Source organism: Mus caroli, chromosome 4 (genome assembly GCF_900094665.2).
Source record: "Mus caroli chromosome 4, CAROLI_EIJ_v1.1, whole genome shotgun sequence".
In the NCBI taxonomy this organism is placed as follows: domain Eukaryota; kingdom Metazoa; phylum Chordata; class Mammalia; order Rodentia; family Muridae; genus Mus; species Mus caroli.
In genome coordinates this window covers 60,107,556-60,130,547 of record NC_034573.1, presented here as the reverse complement: position 1 = coordinate 60,130,547, position 22,992 = coordinate 60,107,556, and the positions used below count along the sequence as shown (strand labels likewise).

Sequence of the window (22,992 nt, the reverse complement as noted above, 5' to 3'; positions counted from 1 at the left end):
TGAGTTTTGATATTGTTTGTGCAAGCACACAAGGTAAAGGTGCTCAGAGAAAAAGCAGAGCAGCTAAAGTAACATACAATGTATTCTCAGGGGCTGTGTGTGTGTGACAGAGTTACTGACAAGGCCTTATACTTACATGTCTCCAATGTAACTAGGGGTATTTCTTACAACATTTTCTACATTACACTACAGGCTAGGAAATAGCATTTCATAACCTGGCCTGGAAAGATGGCCTGAAATCATCAGTTGGATGTAGTATAGCCAGATCACGGGGAGCTCTGCAACACTTGGACACAAAGAAGCAAAGATCATGTATGGTGAATGTCAATCAGAGACTTGACTGGGCTGAGAATGTATAAAGCACACTATTGTTTGTATATTAAACAGTGATTCATAAGAGGTTTAATTCAGCAGGGAAAGAAGGAAAAATGAGAGATCAGGCATTTTCTCTGCTCCCTGGATGGCACAGTGTGAGTCACTTTGCTTTTGCTATGATGAACTAAAACCATAGGCACAATAAATGTTTCTTCCCTTTGCTTTCTCAAGAGTTTATTCATGGTGCTGTAGTGGCATTGAAGATGTTCTCAGAAGACATAACCCCTAAGATAAAGAATATGGAAGGAAGAGTTTTAGTGATCAGATCCGATTCCTGGGGCTTCTATAACAGCTATCATAAGCTATGTGGCCTAAAACAAAATAAAATTATCCTCTAATTGCTCAAGGTCAGAAATCACCCAAAAGATGCCACCAGGGGACACTAATTCCAGAAGCTCTATTAGAATAATCTACCCCAGCTTGGGAAGGAAAGCCTGTGGACCTGTGGTATTCTGTGGCCTTCAGTTGGGTCACCCTAATTTATGTCTTTGTCTTCACCTTACCTTCCATCTATGTGTTCATGCCTCTATGTTCTCTCCTGTTAGTGGGACATCAGCCAATTTTTTTAGGGTTTTTCTAATTTCATATGCCTTCACCTTCACTAATTATATTCACAAAGTTATGATTTCCAAATGAGGTCACCCCTTGAGGTCTTGTGAGGGCATGTTTCTTGGAGTACATTATTCAGTGCACTTTAGAGAGTAAAAGATCACTGTAGATAAAGGTGACAATGAATTGATGTAAAGGACCATCATACTTTAGGGACAAGCTAGCCAGTCAGTTTGGCTCTATGGTGAGATAAAATAGGCAGGATAGGTGAGTCTTGAAGGGAATAAAAGCACGGAAAGAAAGCAAGGGTGCTGCCATGAAACATCTAGAGTACCAGGCTAAGAAGTGCCAGGCAGAGTGAGAAGATTTGTTCTAGAGTAGAGAGATAGAGAAACTAAAGGAAGGAGGCTTCTATTTGTGGATTTTCTGTGGCAGATATCTCTTACTCAGGTCAGGTGTTGTCTTTTTAAATTCTTAGCATAATTCTTCACAATGAGAATAGGAGCCTATGGGAGCCCAAGGAGGTAACCATTTTAGTACACTTGTCACAGGCAGTAGTATGCAGTGAGTCAGAGCCTCACATATTCTGGACACTGGCTTTTCATGTCATAACCATCTGTCCTTATCATTTCATGGCCTTGTTCTTGCCTGCTTCTATTGGGGAATCGATGGGCATTCTCAATAATGGATTTGGGAAAATAGAAAAATCCTACAGAGAGACAGGCGAGGAAACAAGAATAAAGAAGATAAGGGGATTCATTCTTCCTTCCTCTTACTCAAGAGCATAGTGAAATTCTCAGACTCATAAAGAAGATGTAAATCAAGTTCCTCCACACACACTTTTGCATTTGCACACTCATGCAAAACTGATAACCAATAGACTGCTATTTGGGGCAGAGGGAAGATTTTCAGTCCTTCACCATTTTTGTTTATCTTAAAAAACAAACACACAAACAAATAAACCAAAGATGTTTTCCCTCATATTGGATGTAGCATCAGGTTGACTCTGAGACCAAAGGGCTTCAGTACCAGCCTTTGAACTTTGTCTTCTTCTTAACTTGCTTTATGAAAATCCACAATTGTCCACCCAACATTCCTCCCTCCTTCTATGATACTTGTTTTGTCCTGAAGATTTTTTGTTTTGTTTTGTTTTGTTTTGGTCACCAGTGTCTGGATGTGCTCCTCCAGTGTGCTCAGAGGCTGTATGCCCCAGCTCTCGATGACACATCAATTGCTTTTTCTCTTTCTTCACTTGTCTCTGGTGAAAGAATCTGGAGTTGGAATATGGCACCATTAGCATGGACCAGTTCTAGCAACCTTAGCCACTTCTGGTGACTCAGTGTGCTATTTTTCCCTGCTGAGTCATGTGTTTTTCTTTCCTGAGTTGAATGTCCAAATGAAACAGAGGTAGTTCAGTGGTTCTCTCAAGGGCCTCACGCTTATACATGGCCCTCCAGTTTGCAGTGAATTCTTTTGCTTTTTAGTGGTGTTGATACAACAACCCTGCAGGTTCCCTGGCAGAGGAACATTTAGAGCCCATGCTTACCAGCAGCCAATTTCTGATATGTTCTCCACATCCCTCAACTTTCATCCTATCTCCCTCTATAAAGAAGTCTTTGCCTGACATATTTTACATATACTTGAAAATTTATACATATGTGCTTTGAAATAAAATCATGCAGTGGTGGTAAGGTTATGTTCAGTTTTTGTTATTGATTTTTAAGTTGTGATATCTAGGAAAGTATTCCTTGGAACCTTACTGTAGATCACTGCCAAGTTCAAGACAGGACTTCTGTCCTGCTATAATTCTCCCACCCCAAACTTATACGCAGCTATCTTCCAACCCTACCCATTTTAAGAGAGGATACATGTATATTTACTGTAGTGAATTATAGATCTTAGATAAAAGAACATTGTAGTGTTTGCTATGTGTTTGGTCAGCAGGATACAGGGATCAATTTAGTGTAAAGATGATAAGATTGTTAAACCGTATCTTCTGGAGTCACCTTTTCTCAAGACACACTAACAGAGCTGTACTAAGCGGTACCAAAACCCAAAGAGGTGAAAAACTCCTGTTATCCACCGTTGTCAGGGACCTGGAAGATGAATGCTTATTTAGGGAATATTCTGCCCTCAGAAAATCATAGACAAGATCATTTCATAAATTTCAAACATGTGCCATATTTCTAATACCCCAAGGTTAGATAGACTAAAGATAAAATAAATTTCAGTCTATCTTAAGTTTCTAATTAAAGGAGCCTTGGGAAGTTTTCTTTCATTCATTCATTCATTCTTCAAACATGTTTTAAGAACCTACATTGTACCCCAAACCCCTTCTTGAAAAATCAAAGATTAAAGGACTGGAAGTGAAGAAAATACAGACTGTATTAAATGAAGAAAATATCTAATAAAAAATTGTTAAAGAAATATTTGAATTTGGATAATGCAATCTAATACTATCTAAAAGTTGTGATGGAGTGTAGGGGATTTTACTATCTCTTGAGATTCAGGGAAACTCATGTTGAAGATAATAAAATAAGGCTGAGAGAATGTGATGGACTGTCCTGGGGCTGCTCAGCTGGTAGGAGAAACAAGAAAGCAACCACCTGCATTTAACAAGGTAGATAGTCCTAACATGGCTGTTACTGATGTTTTTGTCTTCGTATCAAACTTTTGTTTTTGTTTTTTTTTTTTCTTTTTTTGGGTTTTTTTGTTTTTTGTTTTCCGAGACAGGGTTTCTCTGTGTAGCTTTGGCTGTCCTGGAATTCACTCTGTAGACCAGGCTGGCCTTGAACTTAGAAATCCTCCTGCCTCTGCCTCCCGAGTGCTGGCTTTAAAGGCATGCACCAGTACTGCCCGGCCACAAGTTGTTAATGAAATTATCTGGACTGGGAAGTAGTGTCTCTCTAACTATAAATCCATCAATGGTGGAACCCTTGGACCCAAACTAATTGGGGCAGATAGGAAAGCAATCTGGGTCTACTATCGACAAACCAGTGGCCCATTTCTTTGCCCTTCTTTATTTCTCCTCCAGGGTGGACTTATTGCACTTCTCCTCCTGCTGTTGGTGTTCACAGTGGCACTGTATGCCCAGCGTCGCTGGCAGAAGCGCCGGCGCATCCCACAGAAGAGTGCAAGTACAGAAGCTACTCATGAGATTCACTACATCCCATCAGTGCTGTTGGGTCCTCAGGCCAGGGAGAGCTTCCGCTCCTCCAGACTTCAGGCACACAATTCAGTCATTGGTGTGCCTATCCGGGAAACCCCCATCCTGGATGACTATGACTATGAAGAGGAGGAGGAACCACCCAGGCGAGCCAACCACGTCTCCCGTGAGGATGAGTTTGGTAGCCAGATGACCCATGCCCTGGACACCTTGGGAAGGCCAGGAGAAGAGAAAGTGGAATTTGAGAAGAAAGGTGAGCCCTTTTTACTCTTTCCTGGGGCATAGGGAGAGGTGCAGGGGTTGGGGACATACCCAGAGTCTTTTGAGATTAGTCATTATGGATCTTAAACCCATCACTCTGCTGAGTTGACCCATAACTCCATCTCTTTTGGCTTTTCACAAATTACAGAAATATCGAAGCAATACCTGGGGTTTTGAGAGCACCAGAGATTCCATAGTCCAATGCCTCTGAATGTTTCCTAACTACCTCCCTCGACAGTCTTTTCACTATCAAGAATTTGGCCTATTTCTGGACATTCTTATTAGAAGCTGTTTTTCTCCTCCCACAAAATTTGAAAACTTTGTCTTTGTCCTTCTTGTCCATAAAGAAATTGAATCTATTTCTCCTTCTCCAAGAAATATCTTGGGAATTTTGACAAGAGAAAAATAGAAAGTACCCATTACTTCTGTAAATCAGCCTCTTCAGCCTTCTTGAGTGAAATACATTTCAGGCATTTCGCCATCCTGGAACTGTCTTCTGGATGGAGTGCCTCATTTCTCATATCTTAGAGTGTTATACCTAGGAGGACATCCTTCCTTGTCCAGCTGGGAATGTTCCAGTACAGAGCATCATAGAACTTTCCCCTCTCTCTGGCATAATGGCACAGTCCCCAACATACTCTCCCACATGGAGATGGAAAGAGAAAATATCTTAGAGTGGGAGGAGGTGACCACTATTGTTCTTATTTGCTGTCTACTTCTTCCTGTATCCCTCCATGCCCACTTCTTTCCTCTCTCCAGCCCACCCTGTTATTGAGATAAAACCATATGATGTTTTATCATCATATGCTAAAATGATGGAGTCTACACTTACAGCACAGTGTTTATCAGTAGGTATTACAATGGAAACAGGGTTACCACATACACTATTTCCACTTCTGTAAACCTAGGCAAGTTACACATTCATCTTTGATCAGATGGCATGGCTGTAAGTGTTCTGCTTTGCAGAGGGATTGTAAGATTTCAATGAGTTATACATGAGAAGTCTAAGATTTACAGTCAATGCCTACCCTCCCCCTCCCCTATAAACCTGCTGGCTATTGCTGTTACTCATTTCATCTCTCTTCAAAGTAGTTCCAATGCACTAGATACTGCATAAGTCCTGGAATAGTGATGTGTAAAATAGAACCTCTGTGCTGCACTTAGGTTCCTGAAGATAAGACATAGAATTCTTAGGAAGACATCTCCAAACCTTGAATACAGGTATTTTCATGCCACTCAGCGAGAATGCAGCAGAGCTGAGAACAGAGATTCAGTCCCCAAATCTTTAGGAAGAATATCCATTGCTGTGTTCAGTTATCTTCATGTCTACAATGCTATTATCAGAGTGGATTATGCATATCCTGATGATGACTCATTTCCCTGAGAGGTTAGCTTATCCTAAGCTTTGTGCTTCATAAAGATGATGAAGTGTGTCCATTCAAGGATCCATACCCATACGTTTTTTTTCTGCTCAAAGAGGGAGGAATTTCCTGACTACTAGGACTTCATAGCAGAAGACACAATAATGTAGAATTGGGTTGACTCCTTAGAATTTGTGGGATGTTTCTAGTCTTGTTTGTTAAGATGCCTCTATATCTGCTCTTTTCAGACCTTACACTTGATAACAGCTTAGTGGGGAATCTTCTGCTAGTGGTTTGCTTGCTTGTTTTGTTTTTGTGTTGGTTTTGTTTACCAAACTGAACACTTTCAGACAAAAAAAGCTAATCTCAAATTATCAGAAATCTAAACATCAGTGTGAAAAAGGCAAGTGAAAAGTACTTGATTCCCAAGAAGTAGGCTTCATGGTGGAGTTCTGGAGGCAGAATTGCACTGAGTCCCAATCCTCAGCTTATTGGTAGAATGTCTTTAAAAATAATTAACTCGTTAGACATGATGTCATGATGTGTCCCCACATCTTTAGTTCCCCTATTTTCAGCATACCCACATAATTCTTTATCAAGTTTATGGTACTTGGGTATAAGAATGGAAGGCAAGAACAAAAGCTGGCAAGAAGAAAACAGAACACTTTCCTTTCCAGTCCCAACATCACAAGGAGTTCTATCTGTCCTTGGGGAGGCAAATGCTAGAAGCAGTTCCTCAGCAGTATAGCCTTGACTTCATGGTCCTCCTTAGTCCACTAGAAATCAAAAATTCCACTATCAGATCACAATGACCTAGCTGTGTCAGTGCAGCTCAAGCCTGGGCTCTGTTGCCTTTCTCCATAGAGAACCACAGCAGTCTGTTCTTTTGAAGGTATAAAATACTAGCAATATGCAGAGGCTGGGAAGTCTATGAGCACTGAGTATCAGAACATAGTTACGGGATAGGAATAGGTGAATTTGTTCTAAGGAACAAGAGATGATTACAACTTACAAGGATTCATTAGGTATTTACAAAGAATTAGGAGAGTGTTACTTCAATGTTCAAAATCAAAAGGCAAATCCTTAAGGAGAAAGAAATATAAATTATCCTGTTTTATTATTGTACAGGTATACCTGCATTGAATCACTACACTATACCCCATAAGTGTATGTAATTATAAAAATAATAATTAGGGATGCAAAAATGATCCTACAGTATTTTGAAATTATATTGCCAGAGGTTAATTCTATATGCACGTTTTATTCTTGCAATTTGCCTTTGGCATTAAATTGCCTCAGCCAGATTAAATTGCACCAACCTCAATTTGAGCTCAAATGTGCAGGTCTTGCAGGAGGGAGTACAAAACCTGAAAGGAGACAATTTTAAAGCGACAGCTGCTTGGGGTTGCATGGGCTCAAGGATATTGAGGAGAAATAATGTTCAAATGGAATGTGCTAATATGAATCTATCCACTGTTAGATATAGAAATGTTCTTTTGATGCTATTGGGTAGTGATGCCCTGTGATGTGTGGCCATGCAGCACATAATAGTCTCCTAATCTTCCTACTGTCCAGCAGTGGATTTTTGATTTTGCCCCAGCACAAAGATTGAATGGTTTTGTTGTTGTTGTTTTGCTTTGCTTTGCTATGTTTATTTTGTCAAGTTTGAGCCTGTGATGTGAAAGTTCTATGACACTTTTAATGTCTATTATCCTTGGTAGCAAGTGAGTGAGTTGCTGAACATTTACCTGTGCCAATAAATGAATATTCATCGCTATGCTTAATACAAAAGGAAACTCACAGCATTTCAAGTCTAATCTCCCTTCTCTCTTTTAAACTTCCTATGAAGATTATGCATGGGAGTATAATGAAGTCAGGACAACCAATGCATGAGTATAAAGGGTAATGAATGTGCACCGAGTTATTTTTTTATTGGGTTTTATGATGAAAGAAGTATGTGCTAGTTATAGTAGAAGAAAGAAGAGGTGGGAATGAAGGAAGGGAAAGGAGGCAAGAAGAAAGAAAGATAGAATATGGGAATAAAAATAGAGGAAGAGAGTGAGGAAGAAAGGAAAGGGGAACAAATAAGTTGAAATTACACAAAACAACTAGCTTTATGCCTTTGCCCCACCTGCTGCCACTAGTAGGACTGAAAAGCAGATACATCAAAAAATCTGATTCATATTCTTTTATTGTTTCATAGCATATATAAGGTGGTGTGTGTGTGTGTGTGTGTGTGTGTGTGTGTGTGTGTGTGTGTGTGTGTGTAGATATATTGACACCAATAGGGTTCTTTCCTGTTATTCTGAAGGTGCGGTGGGTCTTCACAGAGGGAAGGGAAGAACTTGGGGTTGAAGATGATCAAAATGCATTGTGTTAACTGAATTAATAATACTTTTGAAAACCAATGTACCCAAAGCATCTCCCCTGTCATTCATGCATTGCTACCTTAGTGACTTTGAAGGTTCTATAGATGTCATTATGTGGATATGCTTAGTATACTAAAACTCACTTTATTATTTGCTGTATTAGCCATTATTTTAAATTTTTGCACTAACAGGGAGATAACAGGCATAACATATCATTACTGATTTTGTGAGCTAGGCAGACACTTCTTCAGTCTTTCAGACCATTTCTGTAGGACAGGCATGTTCCTAAGTGCTGAATTGCTGCATCAAAGGAAATCCAATTGGATCATTGGGTTCAGGCATATGTACTCAGTTTCACAATGTGGTTTGTATTGTCAAGGGAGTGTATGGAATACTGTAGACCCAGCCAGCTCTTACCCCTCCCATCGAGTGTTCTTGTAGTAGCATATATTTATTCACACGGTTGCTTACATTGTAAAATTTTTCCCAATACATTTTTCCCCTAATTAGCACTGGTACTACCTTCTTTCTTTGATGAAGGTCAATTCTCTAGTTTCCCCCATTGTAATGACGCTTAAATGACGAGATGCATAAGGAAGCCTTCCCTCTGCTCTCCTACATTATCTAAGAAACTAGGGTAGAGAAAGAAGAGAGAAATAGCATTAAGTAAGCATTGACCCACAGGGTTAGATATAGCAGCATCACACAGTCTCTCTGTCACAGTTCGAGCAGTTTGAACTTTGCTGAGGCTCAGGATAATAGTCCAGTTATTTGTAGGTCTGTTGGACACATGCTGGCAGGGTGGGGATGTTAGAGATGCATTGTGTACCTGTAAGGATTGTACTGCTGCTGTTTGCATTCTCTATTTAAGCCACTGTCATCCTGAGTGGGGATTCATGGAAGATTTGGATAACACTTCATTGCCCCTGCTGTTATCAGCTATTACTAACTGACTTTTACCTCTTTTCAAATTTTCAATGAAGTAGACAATTTAAACTATACAACAACCCTATGGGGTGTATGTACTATTCTTGTCCCCACACTTCACAGGATGCTGAAGCAAACTGAGGTTAAGTAAGGTGTTCAAGTTCATAGAGCTTTAACGTGGTCCAAACTTGAGCCTGAGAGCATTCTATGTACCCACAGGGTTGTTACTAAGTGCAGCACTTTACTCTGAGACTTGTGCTCTTTGGAAGTAACTGAATTCCCTTAAAACTCATATCAAGAGTGTGAATTCCCTGACAAGTCTGGACATTAATAATCTCGATAGTCAGGGTGTGATCTCTGAGGCAAGAAGCAGCTACAGGGAATTCTTAGAGAGGGAGATCCATTTTGCATAGAGTGGGCCTTGAGAAATAGTGAACTCCTGTCAGATGACAAGAGATCAATTCAATGTGTTAAAAAAACAGTTCTTTGTTAATGTCCCTGTGACACCCCTCAGTGAAAGTCACATAATTACCATCTTTGGGTATTTTGATGTTTGTAAAATTCTTTCATAGGCAAAGACCCCCAAATACCACTTTTTCTCATTCATGCCTCTTTACCCAGGATCATTAGCCTATAATTCCAGACCTTCAACCTAAGGACACCCATCTCTCTTCCAGCCATATTTCTTATGCTGGTGTCCCTCGTCATTACAGTCTTCTCATCTGGCCTTATTGTTTGCATGGCGTCTCTCTCCTTGCCCATTCTGCAGAGTCATCTACTATGTAGTGATGACTTTTGTTCACATCAAATCACCCTTCAGCTCCCACTTGACTGTCATTTCATACACTCTTCCTAATGTGACCTTTTCTCACCTCTTTAATCCTAGTACTCTAAGATGGAGAAATGGCTTAGCAGTTAAGAGCATTTGCTGCTTTTCCAGAGGTCCTGAGTTCATTTCCCAGCAACCACATGGTGGCTCACAACCATTTGTAATGGGATTTGATGTCATCTTCTATTGTGTCTGAAGACAACAATGGTGTACTCATATAAATAAAATAAATTTTAGAAGTGTTTTAAAAAACATTAAAATAATAACCCATTACTATATCTGAACTACAGTCTCTCTTCATATTCCAGGTCTATCTTTGCTGGAACAAAACCTCTCTATCTTTCCTCAACCTAATATGGTGTAGCTAATTCTTCATCAACATGATCTTAAAATAGAACACATTCCCAGACAAAGCTTGGTTTGTTTGTTGTTTTTTTTTTTTCCTATGTGGACCCTTCTTAAGAGAAGGGTCCTAAGGGCCCTCTTCCAACTCTTCTATGTATTTCTTTAACTATCTTTTTAGTAGATATGTTTAGATATGCTATTTAGTATATTCACACCAGACTTAGTTCCATGAGAACAAGTATCAGGTCTGTTTGGTCCATTTCATAGTATACACTACCTGGCACATGACAATATTTAAATAATATATATGCTAAGTCAGTAGATGGTGGAATGGTGGGAAACAAGTGAATGAATAGACTAGTGGATATTTCAGCATCCATTCCAGATGGATACTCCTCTCATTAACTCATTATCTATTTTCTGCACTGGGCAGATCTGATCTATATTCATGGTGTGGCATTAGTATGTTTGAAACAGTGGCTTATTGAATACATTCCCTAAATAAAATACTATCTTCATAAAAATGTAAATATTGTTTACAAGTTTCTAGCTATAAAGAGCAGAGACACAACTTAAATCCAGCTTTGTCTGACTTCCAAACCAAACATGTTGTGAAGATAGCATAACCCATGTTAATCCTTATAGTATAAAGGAAAGGAGGAAATACTGCAGTTTAGATACTAATAAATCAAATCACTTGGAGCCAGGTTTATACAAAATTTCAGTACCATGTATAATAAGAAATATGCTTAAGAAATATGCTTTACATTTTACCGTGTGTGTGTGTGTGTGTGTGTGTGTGTGTGTGTGTGTGTGTGTAAACGGTCTTTGTGATGTTTGTGTTTGCCTCAAAAATACACTTTTCAAAAGAATTTATAATATTATATGTGTCATGTTCTGATACTTACTATATCTTTACTTCATGATATTGATGAGGCTGTGAGTCACTGCATTGATTTCACAGCATATGAATGAAACATACAGGCAGCATAATAGACTACTATAGTGCTGGGTAATCCACCGTAGACAAAGATTTCTGACTACTGGATCCCTATTCTTTGCCAGCAGATCTGAAAGATGAAGGTCACTCTAGGGACTCAGGAATAAAGTTCTCTAGGCTTTCTGTCATCTCCTATGGAATTAGAAAGATAAGTATGATTTTAATGGGATGATGCCTTTCATTCAATCTTAAGTCTCAATGTCATGAAATGGAAAAGTCTGTCCAAACAAGGGACCCTTTGCACAACCTTTATCTTATTGTCCTAAGACACTACATTTTCAAGCTCCAATCATCACCACTAGATATTTTCATAAGAAACATAACAACACCTGTCAAGACTATGTTGTAATTGGGGGAAATATTTAAAGAAATACATTCGTTTACCAGGACGATGTTCCATATACTTGGCAAACTGTTTTTACAAGAGATACTCCAGCATAAGCAAAGAAGTTTGGAACAAAAACTTTAAAATAGTGGGTTTTGTTAGCATACAAAGAAATAGGTCTTATTGTGACATTTTCATATAAATATAGCACCATGTTCTATTCTTAACTCTCCTCCACTCTCTTCCTATACCCCCTCCCCTTACCCTTCTTTCTGGGAATGGGAACAAGATAGGGTAATGGAATTTGTATGTCATAAAAGCAGAAGGGAGGCCTCTTTGGAAAAAGAAAGGAAAAGGATTTTCTTAATACCAAACTGTCCTGAATACCAAACATTTGACTGACATTCAGTACTGTCTTTAAAGTACCTTCCCAGTTCTTCAAGACGAAACACCCTTCAGCCTGCAGACACCTTAGTCGCCTTGACCCCTATATGAGTGATCTGCCCAGAGGAAGTCAGCCAGAAAGGAAGATGATTTGATAACACCCACATCTTCTCTTTTGGTCTCCCTAACTCAGTCACTCATGAAATCATTCATACCCTTTATCGATGTTGATGGTCACCTGTTTGATACTGTAGAATAACCAACAACACAGAAAATGGCCTTCCACTAGTTACTTAGAAAGATGGCTAAAGCAATAGTTGCTATCTTTGGTTGTGTGACAATTTTATATATTTATAGAATGGAACGTCATCACTTTTAACCCTTCTCTCACTCTCATCTCCCTCTGCATCCCTCCTGCTTCCATGATTCCATTCTGTGTGTGACCCACAGAGTTCAATTGGAGGTTTTGTCCTGAGTTCTAGTACATTTTACAGAACAACCTCATACCCTTGTGTTCCTTGATAAACTCCATTATTGACATGTTTGAGGCACAACTTTACTCGTGCTCAGTGTAAGTCACTCCCCTGAGATAGCATTTTAATGAGGAAGCTTTCTCTGTGCCCACATCATTAGGGTTAATATTCACTCTGCACTCTATTGCTACCGTGTGTTTATTCCTAAAGCACCCTGATTATCATCTGGCAAAATGACTACCCTTTTTGCATTGCTGCCTCCCACCCCAATCCCATGGGCAAGTCTTACTTGCTACGATTTCATCTATGGATGCATTCAAACAAAAGCATGCGACCTTTGGTCAGGGATGGGCCTGGGGATCAGACACAAGGTCGTCTTTTCTAATCTCAGCCCGCAGAGTTGTAGCTTAAGCTGCTGCCATTCTGCTTCCTTTGCAGAGCTGCTTAGAAAACAAAGGGAGCCAGATCTGTATGTCAAAACACACTTCTTAAACCTAACAAGGCCGGAAACAGTGTTGTTTTCTATCCGGTCGTATTGCCCACAACTGATAGGCAGAGTAGATGGAATGTGGAGAATGGCAGCAGGTCATTTCCCCCTCAGGTAATCATTAGAACGACTAGACTGGTCAACAGGATCATCGAAGAGCTAACCCTGGATCATGGCGTTTTGGTTTCCAATTCCTCAGGACTTTGGCCCCAGTGTGCAATAGGCTCGACTGGGCAGAAACTGAGAAACGGAGTCTCTAACAGAGAGGAGCAGTAGTCTGCCAGGCAGCCAGCCTCAGAGCTGTCTCCACACTCGCTAAAATAAGATATAGACAGAGATTTGTCATGGAATCACAAATAGGAATGTCACCAAAGCTGTCACCAGCACCCCTTAAAATGTCACTTCCCAGCATTAATTGCTGTGATAGCAAAACAAACGGGTCCTCTCTGAGCCTATGCTTCTCACTCCTCCTCCTTCAGGAGCCTCTTCCCATGGCCGTGTCCCCACCACCACCTGCCCCCTCTGCACACTCCTTCCTTATCGCTCAGCTCTCTGTCTCTGGGGACCCTCGGGACATGCTGACTTGATTAGAATGTGCCTGGCTAGGCAGCCCTACCGCACAGTGACAGATGAGGGTGAAGGAGGTTTGATAAATGTCAGGGGCTTCAAGACGATTTCCTGATTGATCAGAGCTAGAGCAATTTCCCAGAAACCAGGGATCTGTACCCTCCGATCCTGGCCTCCCCTACAATAGCTGGAAATGGCCCTGTGGGGTTTGCCTGTCACCAAAATCCAAAGAAGCTTAGCACTGGCCTCCTACAGGGCCTAACTGGCCTCTGTTACACCAGCTTCCTCCTTGTTTTGAACATGGAAGATGGACTCCAGTGGACACAAATCTGTGCTCATTTCCCCCCGATATTTTCTAATTATAAAAGCTATGTGTGCACATACTCATTGTAGAAAGCTTTTAAAAAAATAACCTTTGGCAATTTATCAAATTACTTTTTGAACTCACTTTTCTGTATTTATTCACACAAGTTTTATTTTTCATTTTAATCTTAGATCATAAGCATTAAACATATTTATAATTCTGCTCATCATGGCTTCCTATTTTATTAATTAGCATTAGTGGCTTTTGTTTGTTTGTTTGTAATTTTTCATCAACAGAAACAACTATGTTTGAGCTTAAACTTATCTTCCTCTGGCTATATTCCCAGGGGGAGAATTACTGGGTCAAATGTCTGAATGGTTTAAAGTTCTTGATTTATAATTAGCTTACATGCCCATGCCTGCTTGCTAAATAAGAAAAATATTTGTTCATCACTTTCTTCATTTACTGAGTCAACAAGTTTTGATTAAACACCTACTGTGTGTCAGGAGATATTGAGGTCACTGAAGATAAAACAGTGAAGAAAACAGTATGTTTTCTACTGTGGAAAGATGATAGCTAAATGGAAAAAATATGCATTATCAAATGGTCACTGTGATGGAAGACAATTAAAAGAGGACTAGCATCCTTATTTTACTGGTAAGGTGGTGTTTGAAGTTGGATTTGTAATGTGTGAAGAAATAAGATCTTGGAGAGTTGAGGGAAGGCCTTTGTAGGGATAGTAAGAGCAAAGGCCTTGAAGCAGCAGTGTGCTGGAAGATTTGAGTGATAGAAAGGAGAAGTGTGAGGAAGACAGCTCTGGAGCAGGGGTCTGGAGGCCTGGGAGATAAGCTTATCCAAGGTCACCATTACTGCACTGGGGACCAGTGGAAAAGGGAGGCACCAGCTTCTTACTAAAGTGATAGGAAATTGAAGCCAGAATGAGGAAAGATTTGTTAGGTATGTGTTTAATCTTGAGAAGGGAGGGAGGATGGTTGACACGGGGGTTACTAGAGGACAGGTAATTTAGCCTAAAATCTCACAGATAGAACTCAGCCTCCACATGCTTTGTTTTGATTTTTGTCTTTATGCAGGCCAAATTTAATTTTTCTCCAATGGCATTTTCCGCTGTGTGTGTGTCTGTGTGTGCATGTGTATACATTTGAATGAACACATGCATGTGCATCTCTGAAGTTGGCATAGGGTGTCATCTTCAGTCGCCCTTCTGCCTGATCTGTTGATGAGACACTCATCATATGTACACATAGAATGACAAGGCGCATGGAGTACTGTTACTCTGCTATCGGTCTCAGTAGGGATTTGTTTGGAAGGGCTGCCTTGTATCTTTGAATTAGCCATTCTTGCTTTTCCTAGACTCTTCATGGCTTATCTCTCCAGTCCTTCCTTCGTTTGCCACGTTGTCACTAGATTCATCTTCTAATACTATGCCTAAAATAAAACAATATCTGTGACCATGCAGACAAATGCAGAACAACTAAGCTCTTTTACCCTAGTCCTAGTGAACCTTAATTGCCAACTTGACACAGTCTAAAGTCCTCTGAGAGGAGACAGGTTAACTGAGGGAATCCCTTAGGTCAGATGGGTTTATGGACATGTCTGTGGGAGATTTTCTTGATTATAAATCCTCCCACTGTGATTAATCAGAAAACTAGGCCTGAGCTATATAAGACAGTTAAACATGAGCCTGAGAAATGAGTCAGCAAGCCGTGTTCTTCAATGGTCCCTACTTCAAGCTCCTGCTAGGTTTCCTGTCTTGACTTCTCTTAGTGATGCAATGTGACCTGGCAACATAAAATAAATAGCCAAAGAAATACTTTCTTTCCCTAAGATGCTTTTGACCATAGTGAAACCCTGCTTGCTTGTTCTCGCTCTCTCTCCCTCTCTCCCTCTCTCCCTCTCTCCCTCTCCCTCTTCCTTTCCCTCTCCCTCTCTCTCTTTCTCTCTCTTCTCATGGTGTTAGCCCCCATTTGGCGTATTGTCTGTATTGGTATGTCTATTGTTTGTATCCTTAGGAATTTGGTGTTTCACTCAATGCTAGATGCTTATTATATAGAACGCTGCCTGTGACTTGTTAGATCGCAACTAAATAATTAAATGAGTGAATGAACGGAATCCACAAATAATTGCTCTAGTATGTTTTAATTCAGCTTCTCCTGGGATTGACAGAACCTGACTCTAGTTTAGATAATGGAAGTTAATTTCAGCGTCAGTAGGGATAATATTAGGTACTTTGTGTAGACTAAGACTGTTGTCAATGCTAAATACATATGAAGTGCAAAAAAAAAAAAATGAAGACTGTAGCTCCCATTTTCCCATGTTCTGATGAGAAAGCTGAGGCAGAACAAGCTCAGGTGTCCTGCCCAGGATTGGGTGGCTGTTGACACAGGACTTCTACCTAGGTGTACATCACTTTGAAGCCTTTTTTCACCAACAATCTGGCATCATTTGTGTGCAAGTAGCCAGCAAACAACGTTGTTCTGAAAATAACGTTATTTCTAAATATTTCTCAATTTTTAAAAGAAAGAGCCATTGCATGGATATGGCATGGATGTATACACTACTTCTGTCTTAAGAAACTCTGATGAATTTGCATCTCCCCACCCTAGTGAGAAACCCCTGCCTATCTTGAGAATTATTTTGTCATGAAAATTACTAGGTACTGTGAAGGGCAGACCTTCATACCAGGCTTCATCACCATGTACAAGATAATATGAAGCTGTGTGACTTTGGTCAGATCTGATCAATGACCTCAGGATTTCTTCAGACACCCAGCAAGGCTTGATTTGAGGAATCAGGTACCTGCAGCTGCCTTCACTAAACCAGGCACCTGTAGCTGTAGCACACCCTCAAAGCATCAGCTCCTGTCCGGAACAGTTAAGAGTCCATTTGGTCAGAGCAGGGCTGGTGTGCCCTGCATCTAAAAAAAATAAATAAATAAAAATCTAGTTTATAAAAGGCACAGCTTATCAAATAGATAAATCAGGCACTGATACATTATTTTCTTAAACAGGTCTTTATTTTACAAAAGCATTTACCTCATTTACCGTAGGTCTCCTTTCAGTATATAACTGTCCACTAGTGCATGGAAAAAGACTAGGGGACTTAACTGACTTTTAGCTTTCCTGGATGTTTAGAGACTGTAGCTTTAAAAACAAAGCAAAGACATAATGCATGGCTTTCTGAGACCAGCCAGTAGTAGGATTTTTAAAAAGTGCTTAGGACAGGGAAGGTACAGGCATGAATGCCGTTCTCCGTAGTCCTCAGAGAGTGCCTTGTTCTAGGCCAAGTTGACTGACTCTCTTTTAGTCTCCATTTTTGTCTTTCTTTTTTCTTTCCCTTTTTGTCGATGATACTGGTTTAACAAGAATACAGACTGTCCAGGCTTTGATCTTAAGATGCATTTGAAGAATCTGGTTCAGTTCTATCCCTTTTTTAAGCCTGACTTTTTCTATCTCTATGATGAGCAACTTGGACCTCTCTAGGTCTAAACCTGCAGTGTCCAGTTTCCTTCTCTTTTCCTAGTATACATGTGGCAGGGACCAGAAGTTCAACACCATGTGACTGGTGGGCGTGGCTAATGGGGTACAGATGGAAAGAGATGTTCTTAGGAACCCTCCACCCACCACGCCCCCCCCACACACACACTGAAAGAAGAATTTTAGTTTTATGTAAACTCTATCTACTGAGGTCCCTCCAGAGAAATGATGCAACAGGGAGGAAAGGCATTCTAACTAGCAATCAGAGCCTTTTAATCAGTGGCATAATCCAGTCCCCAGTCCATGTCAACAGCTTCCTGGCTCCATGGCTGTTCTGCAAGTGTCCCACAAGGAGGTCAGCAGAGAGAGATATCACTTCCTCCTCATTTCCCTGGTGAATGAAGCCTTCAGAGACCAGATGCAGCCACTTCATTATAATTACGTTAAGTGCCGCCTGATTGGCGCTGTTCATCACCCTGGGGAAGAAGCCTCGCCCAGTGGACAGACAGGCTGCCTGCTTTGGCTCAGTGCGGCTCCAGCTGTGTCCTTGGCAGTGAAGGACATGGCTTTCCTTGAAGACCACAGCTCCTCATCAGGGAAAATAGAACAAAGTCCGGGGTGGGAGTAGAGTACTGTAGTGATCCATGTTCTCAGGGTCTTCTAGAGAGAAGAGGCTGCCATGCACTTTACCTGCTCTTAGACAAAGTAAGTGCTCAACCTAAAAGGGAAGGCACACCTGTATTAGCTTGGCTTCTACCTGAAGTCTCCAGTTTTCCTGTACATCATGGAGGAGAAACAATTTCTACATTGTGCTCTCCCATGGCCAGAAAAGGAAGTCTCCATTTGTAGGAGAGTCAGAGGCTTACAGAGAGCCCTCTTCCAACAACTGTATTTCTACCACCCCAATTCTTCTTGCATAGTATGTGGTACAAGGCTGTGGGGTTTTTACAAGTGAAAGAGTAAGATTGATAAATCAGGAAAGACGTCATGAGATGGGCTTCAACAAGGGAACGTGAAGCTGCAGAAAATTCAAGCATGAAGGTGAAGGGGCGGAGCCAAGATACCACTGCAAAATGGTGAGCAGGAGCAGGACTCTGACGCAAGTCTGCCCACACCCGCCAACTCTTGAAATCTACTGATATTTCGTACCTATGAGGGCAAATTAGAAAATGTCTGTGCCTCTCACTGTCCTCATTTCTAAATAGGGAAATGGAAGAAAAAAAAAAAAAAAAAAACACATGCATTTCCAAGCTGTTGTAAGGCAAAATGAGTTAATGTGTGTCACTAGGCTTTGAGGAGTGCTTATTGCAAAAGAAAGTTTCAATTACTGTTCCTTTTTTTAGTGTGTGAGTCCTCTGCAAATAGATCAGGCACTCTGTTTCTTCATTTAGCTCTCACAAATAGTCAGCAACTCATTCATTCATTCACATACTTCACAAATAGTCAATAGGGCTCAGAGAAAAGGTGATCATGACTGGCATAGCTCTGTCCTTGGAGATGTTATCCTCTTATGGGTGACATCAGACTGGAATCTTGAGATCTGTACCAGTATGTATGTCAGGCACTTACTGATTTCATTAATCCAAGAAAACCCCTTGATGAGTGATTTTGGTGATGACAGGAAGTGTTTGACCTGGGTTTTGGCTGTTTAAGAAGGTCTTTCTGAAAGAGAAAGATTTAAGATGCAGTTAGAGGATATGTGGTACCAAATAAATTAGGGGAAATGGCTCCAACTGAGGATCAGTTTATTTCATGGACGGATAGGAGAGTGTGCCTAGAATTCATACAATGAGTTTGGGTCAGAGTGTTCTGTAGGATATGAGGGGAACTGAGGCATGGCAGGCTGAGCCTGCTTTGTAGAAGTGACATAGCTGGTATAGACCTGCCTGAGATGAAAGCTATTCTTGTAATCCTCTAGGAAGGGTGTCATGGTAGGCAAGCCCTCTACATTTACAGGGAGGAGAGGACAGCAATAGCAAGAGAGTGTTGGTGAAATTAGTGACTTAGAGAAGAAGGCAGCAGGGTGGCAGGCTGGCAGAGCCCAGCTAAATTTGGACCTATTTCTTCTAATTCCCTGGGGGTTACAGGGTGAAGCTGGATTAATTTCAAAATAACCCAGTTCATGCTCCAGGGTTTAATATCTCTCCTGTCTCCTGGGTCATCGTGGCACAAGAAAGCCCTGCTCTGATCAGTGGTATATAAAGTGTTTTCAGTTTTTCATTATTCTGTGAGTATCACTGTGTGTGTGTTTGTGTGTGGTTCCTTCTATCCCTTCCCCTAAATCATGCTGAGTTCTTACTGAGAGAAATACACAGGACTTGGGTGAAATCTTATTTATTCTGTGGAAAGCATGCAGTACAAAATCATTTCTCTCTCTCTGCATAAATATGCATGAAGCTGGCCTAGTCTTCTCTCCTTGGGAAGCACGGGAAAGAGGGGATAGAACCCCATGTGGCTAGTGTCACAGCCCTGCCCAGGGCTGCTGGCACCCCATTAATCAGGGGGGAAACAACAGCCTTGTGAACTGTGAAATTAACAGGCCCCCTACAGCCCTGGAGCCCAGTGGAGCAGGGACTCCATTTCACAGCTGGAATGTACCAGCATGGAAGGAGTAGGAAGGGAACCAAGCCCAGCAGGGCCAGAGCAGCAGTGCTCCCCTCACAAGTAAGTCTTGATAAGAAGCTATGTCTTGTTTAACGTATGATCTAGGGAAAAAGATGCACAAGTGAAGGAGCACAGTGAATGGTGATGATCTTTATAACCAGTCCCAAGCATGTGCCTGCCATCCAGCCATTCTTCTCTGCATCCATGCACCATCTGGGGAGACCCTGGCTTTATGCTGTGCACTCCTTGTGGATTTCTTTATTCATTTATCACATTCGTATAATCACAAGAGCCCATTTTACAGAGCAACATAAATAGGACCTCAGGGAGATGCACTGTCTTGAGAAGTGAAGGAACTCTGTCTGACCCCAGAGGCTCCATCCTGTATTTACTATACAACCTACTCTGCAGGGTGATGGAATATGAAACAAACAAACAAACAAAAGAACAAACAAACCAAACAGAGGAGGGGAATTGCATATTCCGTGGTCCTTTAAAAACTCTGTACCCCATCCATAGACTAAAATCTATGCCTTAACAGCTGAGGTCTACAGAATAATTAATACTTTAGAGGATGTCAGGGGTCAGTTTACGAAGTCTGGGAAAGGGAGGATGGAGAGATAGCTGAGTGGTGAAAAGCATATCCTATTTTTACAGAGGACTGGAGTTATGTTCCCAATACTCAGAGGTTGCTCACATCTGCCCATTTCTCCGGATCCAGAGGCTCCATACCTGGACCCATGAGCCCAACCTCACTCTCAAGTACCTTTAATTAAACCTAAAAATAAAATCTTAGGACAGGAAGTTGGGTAAACACAAAACAATAGCACATCTCTTTTTTCCAAAGATTTATTTATTTATCTTATGTATATGAGTATGCTGTCACTCTCTTCAAACACACCAGAAGGCATTGGATCCCATTAGAGATGGTTGTAAGCCTCTCTGTGGTTGCTGGGAATTGACAGCAGGACCTCTGGAAGAGCAGTCCGCACTCTTAACCTCTGAGCCATCTCTCCAATCCCAATAGGACATCTTTTTTGAGGGTGTGGACAAGGTCCAGTCTTCACTCTAACAACAACTTGAAGATTCAATGCAAGTTGTTTGACCAGGCAGAGCCTTCATTTCCCCATCCCCTAAACAGTGACATAAGCATATCCACTTTTAAATTGCAATGATGATTAAATGAGATTCTTTCATCTAAGATGTTCTGTAACAGTGCTCAGTGTAGAGTAAATCAGCAGTTATTGATTATTATCAGGGTGCTGGCACGTGGATATGAAAAGTCATTCAGGAAATGACATTGAAATATGCTGAGTGTGGCAGAAATGACTTCTCCCCAGGAGCAGGCATGTGACCTGAATCTTGAAGATACATTCCTCGGGTTTATCCAAGGACAGGAATGGGGGTTGGGTAAAAATCCTTTTTGGCAACAGAAAAGGAGTGAGAAATTTTAGAGCTATAAGAAGAGCAAAGTGGGAGGAATAAGGGGAACATCAGAGAAGGGAGTGGGGTGGGGACCTGGGATTTTGCCAGTAAAGTACTGGGGAGACACTGGAAAATTACAACCACAGTTTTCAATACTCTGATATGTTTTTTTCTTCAAAAGTTTTAGCCAAAATTCGGCTAGGGAGAAAAAGATGGAAGGAAAACCAGGGCTAGGGTGCAAATCAGAAGCACATAGCTTGCATGGTCCCACAGAAGGCATCAGGCTATTGATCTCCCACTGGGTCTGCTTGTGTATTTAAAGCTATATTGCAGATTAGCCACTTGAATGAAGCACCTTGCCCTAGACCTAGGTTTTACTGTTTGCTAAATGAGACATTAGTGTTTTTTGAAGGAATGTCCATTTCCTATATAGAATGGCTTTCAATTGGAAGGGTAAAGGAGAAGGAAATGGGTGAGGAAGGCGATAATAAAAAAACAGAGGCAAGAGTCCAATGTAGGTAGTTCCCAAAGGCTGATTGTCATCAGATCAGGGGCAGACACAACAGGATGTGAAGGGAAATCTGGGGGCTGGGATTTAAGGATGAGGCAGCAAGGTCCAATTCCTGTTCCCTGACTCAGAAGTTGATTGTGGTAGACTGAGAAGCCCCGAAGTCTTCAGGATCCATTTTATTTGTGAAGGGAAGAAAGAGATCACAGGATAAGGAAGAATACTCAGGAAGGGAATGGAGAGAGATTGCTCAGGAGCCCTGTGAATGGCACCGAGTCCTTTTTTTATGACCTATGTCAGATATGCATTTGTAGTAGGACACTGTAATGGAATATTGGCTCATTCTTACTCTTTACTACATTGAAGATAGAATGGGCAATGACCTGCCTTACTTTTCTCAAGGTTATTTTATGTACATTCTTTTTGGCAAATATTGATATATATACACACATGTATATGTATACATTTATGGATATATACATATAGCCTTAAACATCCTGTAATAGAAAAGAACAGTTTACCCAGAAGTTTACATGTGTTCATGCATGTACGATGCCTAGTCCTATGACTATTTACTTGCAAATAGCAACCTTCAATGCACATTAGTTGGATACACTTAAAAATGTACTAGTTAAATATAACGATGACTCCAAAGCATTGTACACTATTAACAGTTATCTCTCTTATAACTCTGAAGGTCTGCTTGCCTCATCTACTGCTTAACATAAAAAGAGAAACAAAAGTAGGAATATATTACACTAGGGGCATACTGTTCTAAATCTAGAGACAACCTTGTGGATGTGTGGTGAGTTGAGGATCTCTGCCTGCAAGATCTGTGTGTGTGCATGTGCTTGTGTATGTGTGTGTGTGTGTGTTTATAACATAACTAGGTCTATGATGCTCTGAGTAGGCCAAAGTCTGATGCTTGATTCCCCTCTTCCTCCTTCTCAGTGTCTTTGTTGATTCGATTTTAATGGCAAGGTCTGCAGTGCATGGTTGTTTGGGACAGGTGCTCCCATTCTTTCTCTGACACCAGAGACCTAGCTTCTTGTCTCCTGATGTTGTTCCTCATAGGATGTATTTATCTCATATGCACCTATGCTAAAGCTGTTAAGTAGGATCCCTGGGTAACTTTCTTTTGATCTCTTCTTCTCTTCTCTTCTCTTCTCTTCTCTTCTCTTCTCTTCTCTTCTCTTCTCTTCTCTTCTCTTCTCTTCTCTTCTCTTCTCTTCTCTTCTC

At 40.9% G+C, this 22,992-nt stretch overlaps 1 protein-coding gene across 4 annotated transcripts in view; it reads left to right on the top strand.

Moving 5' to 3' along the window:
* Astn2 (astrotactin 2) overlaps positions 1-22,992 on the top strand; it is a 955,818-nt gene that overhangs the window by 200,159 nt on the left and 732,667 nt on the right. For all 4 annotated transcript variants that reach the window (XM_021160105.1, XM_021160104.1, XM_029476272.1 and 1 more), the window contains one exon: positions 3,959-4,343. In XM_021160105.1, coding sequence (XP_021015764.1) covers positions 3,959-4,343 — 385 coding nt within the window. The remainder of the gene's footprint in view (positions 1-3,958; positions 4,344-22,992) is intronic.